The sequence below is a fragment of the Mastigoproctus giganteus genome, chromosome 9 (genome assembly GCF_048544385.1).
Source record: "Mastigoproctus giganteus isolate SK-2022 chromosome 9, ASM4854438v1, whole genome shotgun sequence".
Classification (NCBI taxonomy): domain Eukaryota; kingdom Metazoa; phylum Arthropoda; class Arachnida; order Uropygi; family Thelyphonidae; genus Mastigoproctus; species Mastigoproctus giganteus.
The window spans coordinates 196,488,939-196,503,102 of NC_143583.1; the positions used below are offsets into that span (position 1 = coordinate 196,488,939).

General features: G+C 40.3%; 1 protein-coding gene across 1 annotated transcript in view; it reads left to right on the forward strand.

The window, feature by feature from the left end:
- The window catches only part of LOC150081006 (venom factor-like), a 785,003-nt gene that overhangs the window by 20,337 nt on the left and 750,502 nt on the right, over nt 1-14,164 (forward strand). Inside the window, exons 3-4 of the mRNA XM_090382066.1 lie at nt 1,814-2,017; nt 11,060-11,130. Of these exons, the coding sequence (XP_090238192.1) occupies nt 1,814-2,017; nt 11,060-11,130 (275 nt within the window). The remainder of the gene's footprint in view (nt 1-1,813; nt 2,018-11,059; nt 11,131-14,164) is intronic.

Consider the following 14,164-nt stretch of genomic DNA (forward strand, 5'->3'; position numbering starts at 1 on the left):
CAAATCGGTGGCAATCCTCACAACATGAAACAAGAAAATGCCTCCCCACTGATGCTGTTCACTTTGGTTCCAGCAGGAGCTGGGCTGGCGGTCTTTAACTATTTCGAGCCATATAAAATCAAACTATAAAAACCATAACAGAACAAACCTATGTAACCGTTCAAACTCATTCAAAAGCAATTGGAAGGTAAATAATAATCTATAAAATGATCCTATCGAAAATTAAGGTTAAATTACTGATATAACTATATCTTCCAATCGGAGCGAAGCAGTGGGTGAAGCTAGATCTGACTATCATTTGTTGTCGCAAAGATTCATGGGTAAGGGTACTGTTCTAAATTTTAACTGCAAGTTCGTTTTGATCATGAAAACGTATATTTCAGATTTATTTTTAGATATTCAGGTGCTGGAAGGTAGCACCGTATTTGAATTAATTTTTAATAGTTATTATGATTACAAGCTGTTGGACACTAACCCTAAAAAAATTCAGCTAAAATTTTGACGTAAAGAGTCTACGATCCTCAAAGAAGAGTATTTAAACAAAAATGATCAATGTTTAGTCCGTTAAAATTAATTAAATTACAGTATTGATATTTATGGGTGTGAAGTCAGGAACAAGTGGTACTGGGGGGGGGACACTTGTTTATTTTTCTGTGTAATTTCATTTGTTTATTGTTGATTTATTGCTTGATAGTGCCTTGACTCTCATTTTGGAAAGGAACTGTTCATAAACTCTTCGCTTATTGGCATGAAGGATATGCTTCGTAAATTGTATTTTACCCCTGAAGCGAAAACCGAAAACGGTCATCAATTACATAACTCAAAGAGAGGAGGGAAAGATAGTAAGAAAAATATGATGCTTTATAAGTGAGAGGAGGTGGAAAATAGCACGAATGTTACGCATAACAGGTTAAATTATAAATAATTTGTTAAAACTGGAATATTCAAGCTTCTGTGAACTCATGAGCCTCAAAAAGCACAAAAGACAGGATAATGATCCTGTCTTTTGTGCGATTATAATAAAATATCCAACTTCAAATAAATGTTGTAGAATGACAGTCAAGCAAAGTGCCAAACGAAAATAGATATTAAAATCGAGAATGGGTGCAGGTAAATTAAGAACAAGGTATTATAAAAGGTATTGTAATAATGCAACGCAGATCATACTGTACTGTAAATAGTACAGTATGATCGAAATTCTATGGGTTATATTACTGGTTTATCATTGATGCAATGCTTTTTTGGTATGTACAAATTTAAAAAGATACTACACATTCAGCTCATTATTGAAAATAATTTTACTGGAACCTTGTTCATGCTTTTTTTTTTTTGCATTTGCCGCTATAATAGTAATATATGTTCAGAGGCGTAGCAAAAGCGGGGAAGAAAGGGGTAGCGAGAACTACCCCTTTCTTCCCCGCTTTTCCTACGCTACTTAAAATGCTTTTAAGCATTTTAAGAGGCGTAACAAAGAAAGCACCACTCCTCACAAAATGAAAATGTCTCCCCACCAATGGTGTTCATTTTGGTTCCAGTGGGAGCTAGGCTGGCGGTTAAATGATCGCCATCCCACTTGTAACTGTGCCACAAGAATTACCTTATGCTATAAATTTTGTGATGAAAATAAGGGATGGTGAGTGCAGAAATTAATCATAGATCCAGAACGCTTGGACCTCTCACTAAACAACTATATATACGGTATGTGTTTTTTTTTTTTTTAAATTTAAATGTAAGTTTTGGGCACTCTATATCTTTATTAATTTGGAGAATTTAAATGGAAACATTGAACTAGTGAAGTTTTGTTTATTTTTAGGTGTGCCCGTTGTTACTCACGTGCGGGTGACAGCAGATGACATTCCAGACTTGAACGTCGGTGATCCCCTTGCTCGCCATTATGTGGCGTTGGTAGCTCGAATTGATGGTCGGTTTCAAAAAGAAGTCATTCTCCTAGTGAGCTTACATGCTGGCTATGTTTATATTCAGACAGATAAACCACTGTACTTGCCAAAAGACGATGGTAAGAAATTTTTATATTAATGTAAAGTAGTGTACTTCAACCAACGTATCGCAAAATATTTTGAATTTAAATATGTGTACTCGTATTGCAGTCTTGCTAACTGATTATTACAATGTATGATATTGAGTAATTTTAAGGTCCCATGGTAAAGACTGACAAGTGCTGACCCTGCTGTGCATTTATTCGAATGCGGATGATATAAAAATCGCAAAATTGAATTGCCGTTATTCTATAGGGGAAAAGAATGTTCCCTCTGCAGAATAACCGCAAAATAGCCATTCAGGGATGTGATTGAGATGGGTTTAAGGCAGCATAGAAGTCGGTTGCCTATCGACAATTTCTTTAAAAGGATTTAAACAGAAGTTGGCAAGCAGTTATAGTGTCCATCCGCAGGACTGACTGTTATTGAAAAGTAGGTGTTGCGTATAGGTAGTGAGACCTTTCACAACCGACTTCTTCGAATTGTCACATTGACGATTATGTACTCTGTGTATAATAAATTATAATTCATAAAGTATTTATTTAACAAAAATGCCACAAGTGAAATGTGTAAGCAAAGGGACATCTGCATATTACATTTAGTTATTTTCAATTTCATTATGAAATTTGTGCTTTCAAAAAATTTATCATACTGAAATATCATAAACTTGTATTGCAAAATATAACCAAGTACCTGCACGTTTCAAAGAACCTTTTGAAATTCTGTCGTAATTAAGTGTATCTGTATTCTCGTCGGTGGACTCCGAGCTAATTTCTGATAAGAGGAAGGCGGTACTTTGTTCCGTTCCTTCTTCAATACAATGGTCAATTTAATTACTGATGGCAGGCGCGTTAGCCTGACCTGAAGCTGACGTTCCAGTTCATCCCTAAGGTATTCTTTAACTTCGACTTTAACCCCACGGTACTAGTGGGGTTAAAGTCGGGTTCCCGGCAGGCTAATCAAGCATTTCCCAAGCCTTCAAACCAAGTCACTACAGGCTGTGTAGTATGATATGGTGCATTATAGCTGAAATAGAAAAAGACCTTCTCATAGTACTGCTACAGTAGGAAGAGTGGAAACGTTCAGAATGTCACTACACGGCACAGCATTAATTTTTACAAGAAGGACGATAAATGGCCCAAACCACCAGAAACAACCCGAGACGATGACAATACCTCCGCAAAACTTCACGGTTGGGACGACAAACTTGGGTAAATAACGTTTTTCGTCAATTTTTCCGACATCGAATCGAAAGCACAGGGATTCTTCACTCCATAATACCGTTTCCATAGCAATATCTTCTTTCGTTTTCTCAACCTCCAACACATGCACGGTACTAAGTACTATAGGTTCTAATAATAATAATAATAATAATAAAATTCTTTATTCATAGAAATGTAGGACACGATTCCTGCTACAGGCAACAAGAGGAATCTTACAATTAACTGGACACATTACATTCAATACATAAAAAAACTACGTGGGTACGCAGCAAATACATAGAATACATAGACAGTGCAATATACACAGCTAATATTGCAATAAATAGATTTTATAGTTATTATAATAGATTGATTATACAGAGCTTATATTACATTACAGTATATAGATTTTATAGTTATTATATACAAGCTGGAACACATTGAGACAGTCTAGAAACTTCACTGGGAGTTATTCCGCTGACAATTGTAGGAAAGCTGAATGCATTTGACTATGCATTTGCGCTTTTCTTCTCTGTAGGCAGACTCTCTGGACCACACATCCAAATTAATGTTTGCGGAGTTCAGCGGGCCGAAGATGCTGTTCGGAAAGTGCCGCTTGAAAGTCGAGAGCTTCAGCAGGTTAGAACAGAGCACTGAACGGTTTCTGAGGGCTCTACCAGGGAATTTCCAGCCTACGATTTCCCAGATATTAACGAAGTCGAGAGCAGCAGGGCACAGATTAAGCGCCATTGTGAGCTTCCTCGCATATGCCAGGTGCTGGGCCGGGGTGTATCTCAGATTTATGCAGAGCTGTGATTTTGATGTTGAATAGGGTAGGTGAGCCCAATCGTTGGCCCACTTTAGGACCCGTAGAAATAAATATCGCTGAAAAAAGCAGTGCCGACAACGATCCACCTTGGGGTATACCGACTTCCACCTGTTTTGTGATGCAGTTATTCCCTTGCTGGAAGGTAAGGCACCTCTTGGTCAGCAAATTTCTGAGGAGCTTCGAAACATTACCCATGAAACCGTAGTAGTTCTCCAGGAGGTACATAAGTGGCTTAACTTGGACTGAGTCAAAGGCCGCATTCAGATCCAGAAAAACAGCACGGATAACATAGCCTTGCTCCCAGGCTTGAAGGGTTTTTAAATTCAGGGTCTGTATGCATGTTATTAGCGATCTTTGTGAGAGCGCGCAATGTGTATGCTGAGGTCTCTGGGAAAGGATTTGATTGGCAACCACTTTAAACATGCATTTCTCCAGGCATTTGAAAAAAAGGGGAGGAGATTGAAATAGGCCTATAATCAGCAGTAGAGGTCGGATTCTGCACCTTTGGAACTGGGATGACTCTATAATTTAGCCAAGCGTTTTGGGACGATTCCCTGTTGTAAAAGTTTCTTCAGCTCATCGCTGATGAAGTAGGAGGCAACTTTAAGGCAAAAAGATGGGAATAGAGTCACTTCCCATTGATATTTTATTGGACAGGGCGTTGATGGCCTCGATTAGCTCCTCTTCGCCAATCGTCACGTTCGTGAGATTAGTTATGTCGTAGTGGGCACTGTTCCAGGGAAGGTCCGCAGCTGCACTGTCTCTTTTGATGAACCCGGTTACATGATCGCACTATTCGGTGAGGTATAACGATTCTGCTGTGATCGGCCGACCAGGATCGCTGTCCACAAGCTATCCTCTTTTCCATGAACGAGTTGATAGCCTGCTTCTTGGATTTCTGGAAACTGTATCTGGCTATTGAGTAGCTGAGTATGATCTTTCTGTGGGTGATCTCTTGAAATGGGCATGTAGTCGTTGTTTTTCTTTAAACTGGTGCATAAGGATGCTGGACCACCACGGCTTCGAGTGTGGGCAGATGACGCAAACTCTTGACATGGCCACTTTGGCAATGAAAGATAACCATTTCTGAAGCCGAAACGCAGCTTCCTCTATATCGATTTCAGTGAGAATTCGCCAGGGGTAGAGCCTAAAGAAGTCCATTGCTGTTTCAATTTTTAGGTATTTTGGATCATATACAGCTTTCCTGATCTTTTCAAACGAGTTCGATTGGTTTGGTTGGTTATTCTTTCAGCAGGATGAGAGAAGCTTCAATTGGCCTGTGGTCGGAGGGAAATGCCGAATTAGAGCTGATTACAGCTTCAACACTCCCATGGCTGGAAAAGATTCTCTGTAATGTGGCTTCTTCTGGAGAGGGGGGGGGACATAGATGCAATGGATGTTGAGACTTGACAGATCCGAAATTAAACTGATTGAGGAGTTTTGATGCAGCTGGCAGGGGCAGGCTGAACTCTCTGAGAATTATTACTTTCTGGTTGCACTTGATAGAGGTCAGGAGCCAACCAGAAAAATTAGTAATGCATTGGTCTGCAATGGGTGGGGGTAAGTAAACTGCACAAACTAGCAACTGTAGTCTATCGACTAGATAGCAGCCCAGTGCAGCTTCAAAATCGTTACCAGGGTATGCACAAGACTTGATAAGAGGGAACTGTTGCCTTTGGCAGATTAAGACTCCCTCCTCCTTTCCTACCTTTCCTGTTCGCCAGAATAGACTGATAACCGATGTTGGTGGTTAAAGGCGATATGTCCATGTCATCACGAAGCCAAGTTTCAATAAGGATAAAAAAGTCGTAATCCGCACTTAGAAGTATGTCAATCAGGGCACTGTGTTTGTTCTTCAGGCTCCTGATGTTCTGCATGAAGCAGTTCACACGTTTATCGTTGACAGGCATGATCTGGATTAAGTTTCTAGGGTTCCTATCCCTGAGGATGGTGGATTCCTCTTGAGCAGGGTGTGGCTCTAGGACCCGTCCTACTAGAAATGTGAACTTGTATCTGGTTATCAGACTTGACAAGATGATTGCAAGATTTAGTCAGCACGGTGGCTGCTCTTCTTTCATCAGGTTGAAAGGTACAGTCTGGTTTGATGTCTAGCTATGCAGAGAGATGCACCCTGCCCATCTGTGGTCTCGATATCGCATGCACCCCTGGTTGCGCATTTTGATCGCCGAAAGATGGCATCACGAGGAAACCTGCAGGCCAGATATCTGTGTTTAGATACCTTGCTATATTAGGATCTTTGATCTTGATCCGGAAAGAGGCATAGCTTGGATGCCTGGTGGGAACCCTGATGGGGGTACCCGGTATGTCTAACTGCTTCAGAAGATTTTCAATTTGTTCAACCGTTGTTTCCGGGGATAGTCGATTTATAAATTTGCTGGATGGTTTAGACCTCCTTCCTCTACATTGCACGATTTTAATGCCTAGTGGGTTAGGGTTAGAGCCAATAACTGCATCACGATTCTGATCTGCTCGACTGACAAAGGTTTCTTTACTAAGACTGGCCTTGCCTTGCTTGTCAGGCACATTACTTCTGCTTGTGCTGATTTCTTCCCCCATGCTTTCGCGACTTCCGGGGAAGGGGATGAAGGCGAAAGAATTGCAGTTAACGGCTCTGTTGGGGCCGCACGATGCGGGAGTCAGAAACCATTTGTTTCGAGTGTTGTGAGCAATTTGCATTGGTAAGGAGTCTGTATCCTGGATGGGCTTACTGATGGATTCCAGCAGCAAGGACACAGAATGGTGCATAGAATATTGTAGGTCTTCCAGCGTATGTATTGACTCTCTTAGGGTTGTATTCTCTGTGTAGAGCTTTCTCAGAATATTTTCAAAAAAGGTAAACTTCTCCCCCATTTTACTACAATTCTGACACAGGAACTCCTCATTTTGCTCTAGGACCTGATCAGTTTCTGCCTGAGCGTCTCGGCGTAGGAGAAATGTGACGGAGTCGGACATGGTTGCATTAGGTGACCTGCAGTCAACTTCACCGTTGTAGCCCGCTGGCGACGGAGGTGGGGAGGGGAAGACGCTGTCCCTTGCCTTTGATTCTGTGGCGTTCATTTTGTGCCCCTGGCATGGAGCACATTGCCATCGTGATCGCCTCTGGGCTGAGGAGCGAGCTAAATTTTTTAAAAGAGAACAGGTCTCAAGCCTACAGGGGCCATTGCACTTGATCCAGAAATTTGTGGATTGTGAGCATTTTCTGCATGTTTCAGATTGCTTCTGCCGATGTCGCCACGGGTAAAGCAAAGCTTAACTTCGTGGGAACTCTTGACATGGCCACATTAGCAATGAAAGATAGCCATTTCTGAAGCCAAAACGCAGCTTCCTCTATATCGATTTCAGTGAGAGTTCGCCAGGGGTAGAGCCTAAAGAGGTCCATTGCTGTTTCAATTTTTAGGTATTTTGGAGAGGCACTTTACCCTACGGGGAGATTATCACCCCTTCCTTACCTTAACAGTGGTCACAGACACTAAAGACTACAATGAGGTAAGTAAATTCTTCCAAGCTGTAGGAATGGCGAGCTTCTGCAGCAGTAAGGTGCGTTAAAAGGTACAAAACTTGAAAATTCGTTTCTAGGCCTGTTTTGACTTACATATTTTTTCGCCCGCTTTTTCCCTGCAGTACAAGTATTTGGTATTCATCTCCTTTTTTATACTGGCTTTGTATCAAAAATTCCCTGAGTTATGCTGCACCAGGCCAAAAAAATTCCCTGAGAGAGAGAGAGAGAGAGAGAGAGAGAGAGAGAGAGAGAGAGAGAGAGAGAGAGAGAGAGAGAGAGAGAAGTAGAAGGGAATCACCAAGAAAGAGAATGATGATATCCAACTCAGGACCCTAGGTGTGCCAAGCCCATACTCCCCAGATGTAAGCCCCTGGGTATACGGTTGGGCCTTACAATCCCAGCTAGCTCAGTAAATTTTAATAACTTTTTTCTATACTTTTCATCTTTCTACTTTCTAATTCTACCTTTCTTTCCGTTCGTAGAGCTATTAGTACAATATGAGGTGATAGGAACGTTCCAACTATCCTCATTCTATCGCTATTTTCGTCTTTATTTAACTACGCCTTTATCCCTTCCCTATCCTCAATTTAATACCTCTCCTTATACCACGTGCTAGTTACTATTTATTTTAATTCATATAATATTCCAACACTAAATTTTTAAATTCTTCTAATCTCCACATAGTTCCAACAATAAAATATTTTTCCATACTTACTCAAAATTCTTCTTGTATTTCAAAACATTTTTCCCACCCTGAAACCACTTAATTATATATATTTTTAACTATATCCTTATTTTCACCTTAATAATTTTAATTTCATTGACACTGCGTTGGGACTACCTTGTGCATACTGTAAAAGAATGTGCTAAAATTTTTTTTCATTGTGCTTTTTGGCTTTATTTAACTTTTCTTCTGCTGTAATGGACAAGTATAGAAACGCAGTTCCTAATACATGGTTAGGTGTAGTCCCCGTGATGAAATATTTAACCATGTATCAATATTTACTTCCACTGACATCAGACTTTGCATTTTTGCCTTCCCTGTATTCGACCTATAACTAAATTTGCCCATCTATTTCTGATGACAGCTTTACCACCTTTATTTTATTTTCCTTCACCTCCAATTGGCTTTGCAATTCAGCCCATAATTTTCTTAATTCAACATAAGTTTTGGGATATTAACATTCTTTCGCCTTTTTCGAATCTACATCACTTCTTTTTTCTACTATCCTTACCCTTTTAGTCCTTGGCAGTTTGTCTAATTTTCACCTACATCTATGCAAACTTTATCAGTCTTATCTTAATCTTACTGCTGCTTTGCCCGTTTTGGTGCATTTGTCATACCTTGCTTATCTATTTTTGTTTTTTTATTTTTTATTTTTCCATCAACTTAATCCATCAAACTATGACTTAATCCATCAACTATGACCTTTTCAAAAGGTAAAACAACCTGAAGATCACACCATTATTTGTCGCCTTCCCAGAGCCTGATCTAAGAAACAGTAATTAAGAAACAAAATTATCTCTCTTTTTTTGTTTTGCAAGTTGTATGGAAACTACTCGTGTTCTATGTATATTGCATAGTGACTGGCTAAAAATTCGAGATAAATCCAAAACAAATTCGAGCTTAATTTTCATTTGCTGTCGGTCACATACCCTAACCTACTATTAATATCCGGATGTATCGTACCACGTATCAGGCACAATTATAAATATGTTAGTAGGCCTTCGAAGAGAGAGAGTAGTACGATAGTGAATGCAAAATGCCGCGATCGACGCAGTTAACACAATTCCAGTGCAGAATGATAATAGGGAATCATATAAGCAGTCAGTCAGTCTGTACATGTAATTTCAAAGGCACTGAAGCGGATTGGTGCTGAAACAGTCACGGAACGACCGGGAAAACCTCCGAAGAAGCCCACATAACTTGAGATGAGAGCCCTGTAAAGAATTATCCGCTCGGAACGCAACTCGACGTTGTCGCAGCACACACACACACACACACACACACACACACACACACACACACACACACACACACACACACACACACAGGCCCTCGGTGAGACGATTAAGACACATTTTGGCACCGATACAGTCTGGTGTGACGCTGCTTGATATGTAATACGACAGTCGTGCAGCAGTTCGTAATCCACTAATCACCCTGATTGATGCCAGACGTCATTTAGCTTGGTTTAAGGTAGCCGTTCTGAGACTGTAGACCAGTGGAAAGATGTGCTTTGGAGTTATAATATATGATCTACCAGTCTGACGTTCGTTCCTGGATGCCTGGAGTAAAACTGTCTGCCGGACTGTCTCGTTCCAACAACAAAGTTTCGCAGAATGATGGTCTGCAGCTGTTTTTCATGGTTTTGTCTGGAATCTTTGGATGAATTCCGAGGCTATGAATGCTATATAGATGTCCAATGAATGCTAAATGGACGTCCTGAATAATTACCTACGTTGAGGCAGCACGTCGAGAAAGGCCCATGCCTATATCAGTAGGCTAACGCTCCATGCATATTATTCGCGGTGTGCCACACTTGTTTGAGGACATGAGCGTCGAGAAGTTTGATTGGCCAGTCCAATTCATCACTTGATGAATTGGATCTTTGGGTGTGTGTGTGTGAGGACAGACTGCCCAAAAAAAAAAACAAAAAAAAAAAAACAGAGCTGAACTAGTTGCCTCTCTGAAGGCCGAATGACGGAAAATATCGGAATACATTTACAGAAAACTGATGGAGAATGTTCCATGGAGATTTAGAGGATGTCATAATGACTAAGGTTTCAGCACGCGCTATTATTTTTGCTGTAAATAAAAGTTATTTGTAGACGCTGTAGACGTGTTTCAAGGTATTAATATCTGTGTGTTCCGGAATATAAATAGTAGAGCAGGGTAGATAAATTTTGTTAACAAAAAAAAAAAAAAAAACATAGAAAGTTGAAGTTGAAGAAGAAATATAGCTATGAGTTCATGGATACGGAGAAAATGAACATCAAACGCCAAAGCTACCCATGACGGCCATACAAAAATCAGTCTCTATCCACTCTCGCCTTGTATACTTGCTAAGGCTGTGAATCAGATGCCATCTTCCAGAGAATCTCGTTAATGTTCCTTCAGTGAATGTTACTCCGCAAGTAAAAAGTAACAGAACTTCTCGATATCAAACTTAAAACTCTTACAAGTGAATAAATTAGTATCTGTTATTTAAGAAACTAGTTGTGTGTTCTCTTAACTTTCTTTAGCTGTGTCTTAGTCATCACTACTACTTGAAATCAGCCTTACCCCTCCCATGTTTTCATTTCTTTGCCCTTTGAATTAAATTAGCAGTTCTTTTATTGATGTTACTTGGTTCAATGTTATTAAAATTTTGATATTCTTGTGCCTTTACTTTTTTAAAAAGTTAATGTTATTCAGTTCTGTTTTTCGGTGAATTCATGCTTTTTAAATTATTAAAAAAAATTAAATCTATTTCATATTCAGATTATTAGATATATTTTTTATTTTCAGTAAAAATAAGGGTTATATCCCTCAATGAAGAAGGATTACCATCTTCTGATGATTTCAAGCTTCAAATCCGTGTAAGTTACTGTTTTGTTTGTTTCCTATCGTAATACTACATATTGTTTCTCTTTTTGTCACTTAGCATTTGTCATATTCCCAGTTACGCTTAAGCCTTGTACAGGGTACAAACGTTTAGCGGAGGTAGGTAATATCTAAAGGAATGTGAATCGCATAGGAACCCATAACCGGAAACATCACCGTAAGTCGGTAGACGCCGCACGAAGAGCATGCATCAATATACGAACTGTGAGCTGGCATACATGCACCTAGTGTATGGATTAGCAGAGGGCAATGGACGAGCCCCGCTCAATGAATTTATGGAGAACGCTTCCCAGACAGACAGGGGCGCCTCCGTAGCCAGGTGGGAAGGAGCAGCAGTGCGTATCACATGCTTCTTGATTAGACCGGGGTTCGAGCCCGTCACCACCAAATAGGAGGATGCGGAAAGGTTAGGGAATGACCACCGCATATCCTGGAGCAATATGGCCTTAGTTGCTAATGCTCCTAAAAACTAAACAAACAAACAGACAGACAGACACGTACCGGACCACCGTTTGTTTGCACGTGTGCATAAAATTTGTTCGATTATGGGTCATTTAGAGGTAACAGGAGTAGTGCGGGCAGACCACGTTCGACACGAACTCCCGCCATGGAAGAAAGTGTGTTGAATGCCGTCCAGAATAATCCTACTACCAGCACACGTGCTGTTGCCTCTGCCTCAGGAGTGTCTCGTTGCAGCGTACAGCGTGTCTGGCACGACGATTCCTTATATCCCTTTCATCTTCAAAAGGTTCAGTTATTGCTCCCCCAAGATGTGTGGCTTTTGCGCAGTGGTTTCTCCAAGAATGTGTTCAAGACTTGAATTTTTTCCAGCCTATGTTTTGTTCATGGATGAGGCTTATTTCACTCGGGAAGGCTTATTCAATCAGCACAAAATTCATGTGTGGACTCACGACAACCCACACGGTGTGCGCCCCCCTGCGGCACAACATCGCTTCGCAATAAATGTGTGGGCAGGTATGGTCGGTGACTGCTTAGTCGCCCCATACCTGTTACCATCCCGCATGAACTCCGCTAAATATCAGATCTTTCTTGAACAAGTTCTTTCAGGGTTACTTGATGTTCCAGCAAATGTGAGACGCAACATTTGGTTTAAACATGAAGGGGTACCTGCCCATTATGGAAGGTGTGTTCGTGACCATTTGAACAGCGTTTGGGAGGCCGATGGATTGGCCGTGGTGGACCCGTTGCCCCACGCTCACCTGATTTATCGAGCCTTGATTTCTTTCTGTGGGACCCCTCAAATATATCGTGTATGAATCGCCTATGGAGACGGAAATGGATCTCGTGGCGAGACTCGTCTGCGCTGAGCTACCACTACTGTCAAAGAAACTCCAGGTGTGTTCGACCGTGTCCTCCAATCCCTGCTGCGTCGGTGTCACGCATGCATCGCGTCTCATGGTGGAACCTTCGAGCATCTGTTGTAACATCATGAAATGCACCATCTCGTACTCCATTGTTAATATTATGTCAAATAAATGTTTGCCACTAATTACTGTCTTGTGTCATTTCTGCTTCTTGTGCCTCTGCTACTATTTTCCCGTGACGTTTCCGGTTATGGGTTCCTATGCGATTCACATTCCTTTTGATGTTACCTACCTCCCCTAAACGTTTGTACCAATATTTTTGAGACACCCTGTATATCATTATAGGCAGTTCTAAAGGCGGCTCCGAGTGAACTGTGTTTTTTTGATAAAGGAAGGGCGGCGGGATTCTGTTTAACAAGTTGCTCGATGGAAACCACTGTGGTGGACAAAAATTGGCTGACGACCATTACTCCGACACCTAGTCCAACGATCCAAATTATGGAAAGGAAGCAACTTTAGCTGTAAGCTAATTTGGCTGTCCAGGTCACAGGATTTAGTTCATACTAACCTTTTCTTGTGAGGATTGAAGTATTCAAGAGCAAGTCACATGATTATTTTGTAGTATCCTGGGTTGTCCCCCACTGATTTAAACGTGCCACCAATTTTTGTCAAGAAATAATTATTAGAATTATTATTTAAATAACATACTTCGGACTGTTTCTCATCCTATCTTTTCTTCAATTTCTTCTTTTATTCCTTCTGTATTTTTAGTTTTTGCGATATACTCAAGATCAGAAGTTTTCAGGAAAATTCCCTGTGTGGCAATTTTCTTGTGAATGCCACAAATTTGAAATGAATGGGTCGGATACTACTAATAAATTATGCAGTAGATCCATATTTGTTGCTTTTCTAGAAAAATTTCTGGAATTCCATTCTCTGCATCTTTTAATGTTTTTATTGGTCACTTTTTGTGTTTTCTGGAAAAGTTAATCGACGAGACTGTCTTTTCCACGTGTGAATGGGTTGCTATAGCAGACTTTTACAGTGCTACAAATTCTTCTGCATTTTTTTTTTTTTTTTTGTATGCATTATGAAGTCTTTAATATTTATCGTTACTCTAATGGCTATGGCTTTCAAGGATAACGCGAATTTTCTTCTCTGAAACTCTCACTGGATATGAGTCTCATCAGAAAATTTGTGTTTCCGTCATTTGTAAAGGTTCTCTTCCATGTTTTACAGTATCAACCATTATTTTTCCTATAAGAGATGCCCTGAGCACAAGGAATGGTCATAATGAGATAAATATTGCGTCTACCTACGAGACAGTCAAAACAAGTAAAGTGTATTAAAAATAAATTAAGTACACGGATACAGATATATAGAATAAAATATAAAAATAAATACACTATGTGCAAATTAAAACAGAAATTTTATACAGCACAATAAAAAAGATAAACTATTAATATAAAGCGGAAAAAAAGCGATAAAACGAGTACGGAGAAGCTTTCAAGGCGATGAGCCTCTTCATAGATACACATTAACAAATCATTGAGGCCTGACGTAGCCGAGTCATCATGTGCGCGAGTGCTGTAGCACACCACTCTTTGAGTGGACTGGGATTCAAGCCCGTGACTGCTTAATTCGATAAATCTTTGTATTAACTTATTTATTGTAAACTCCACCG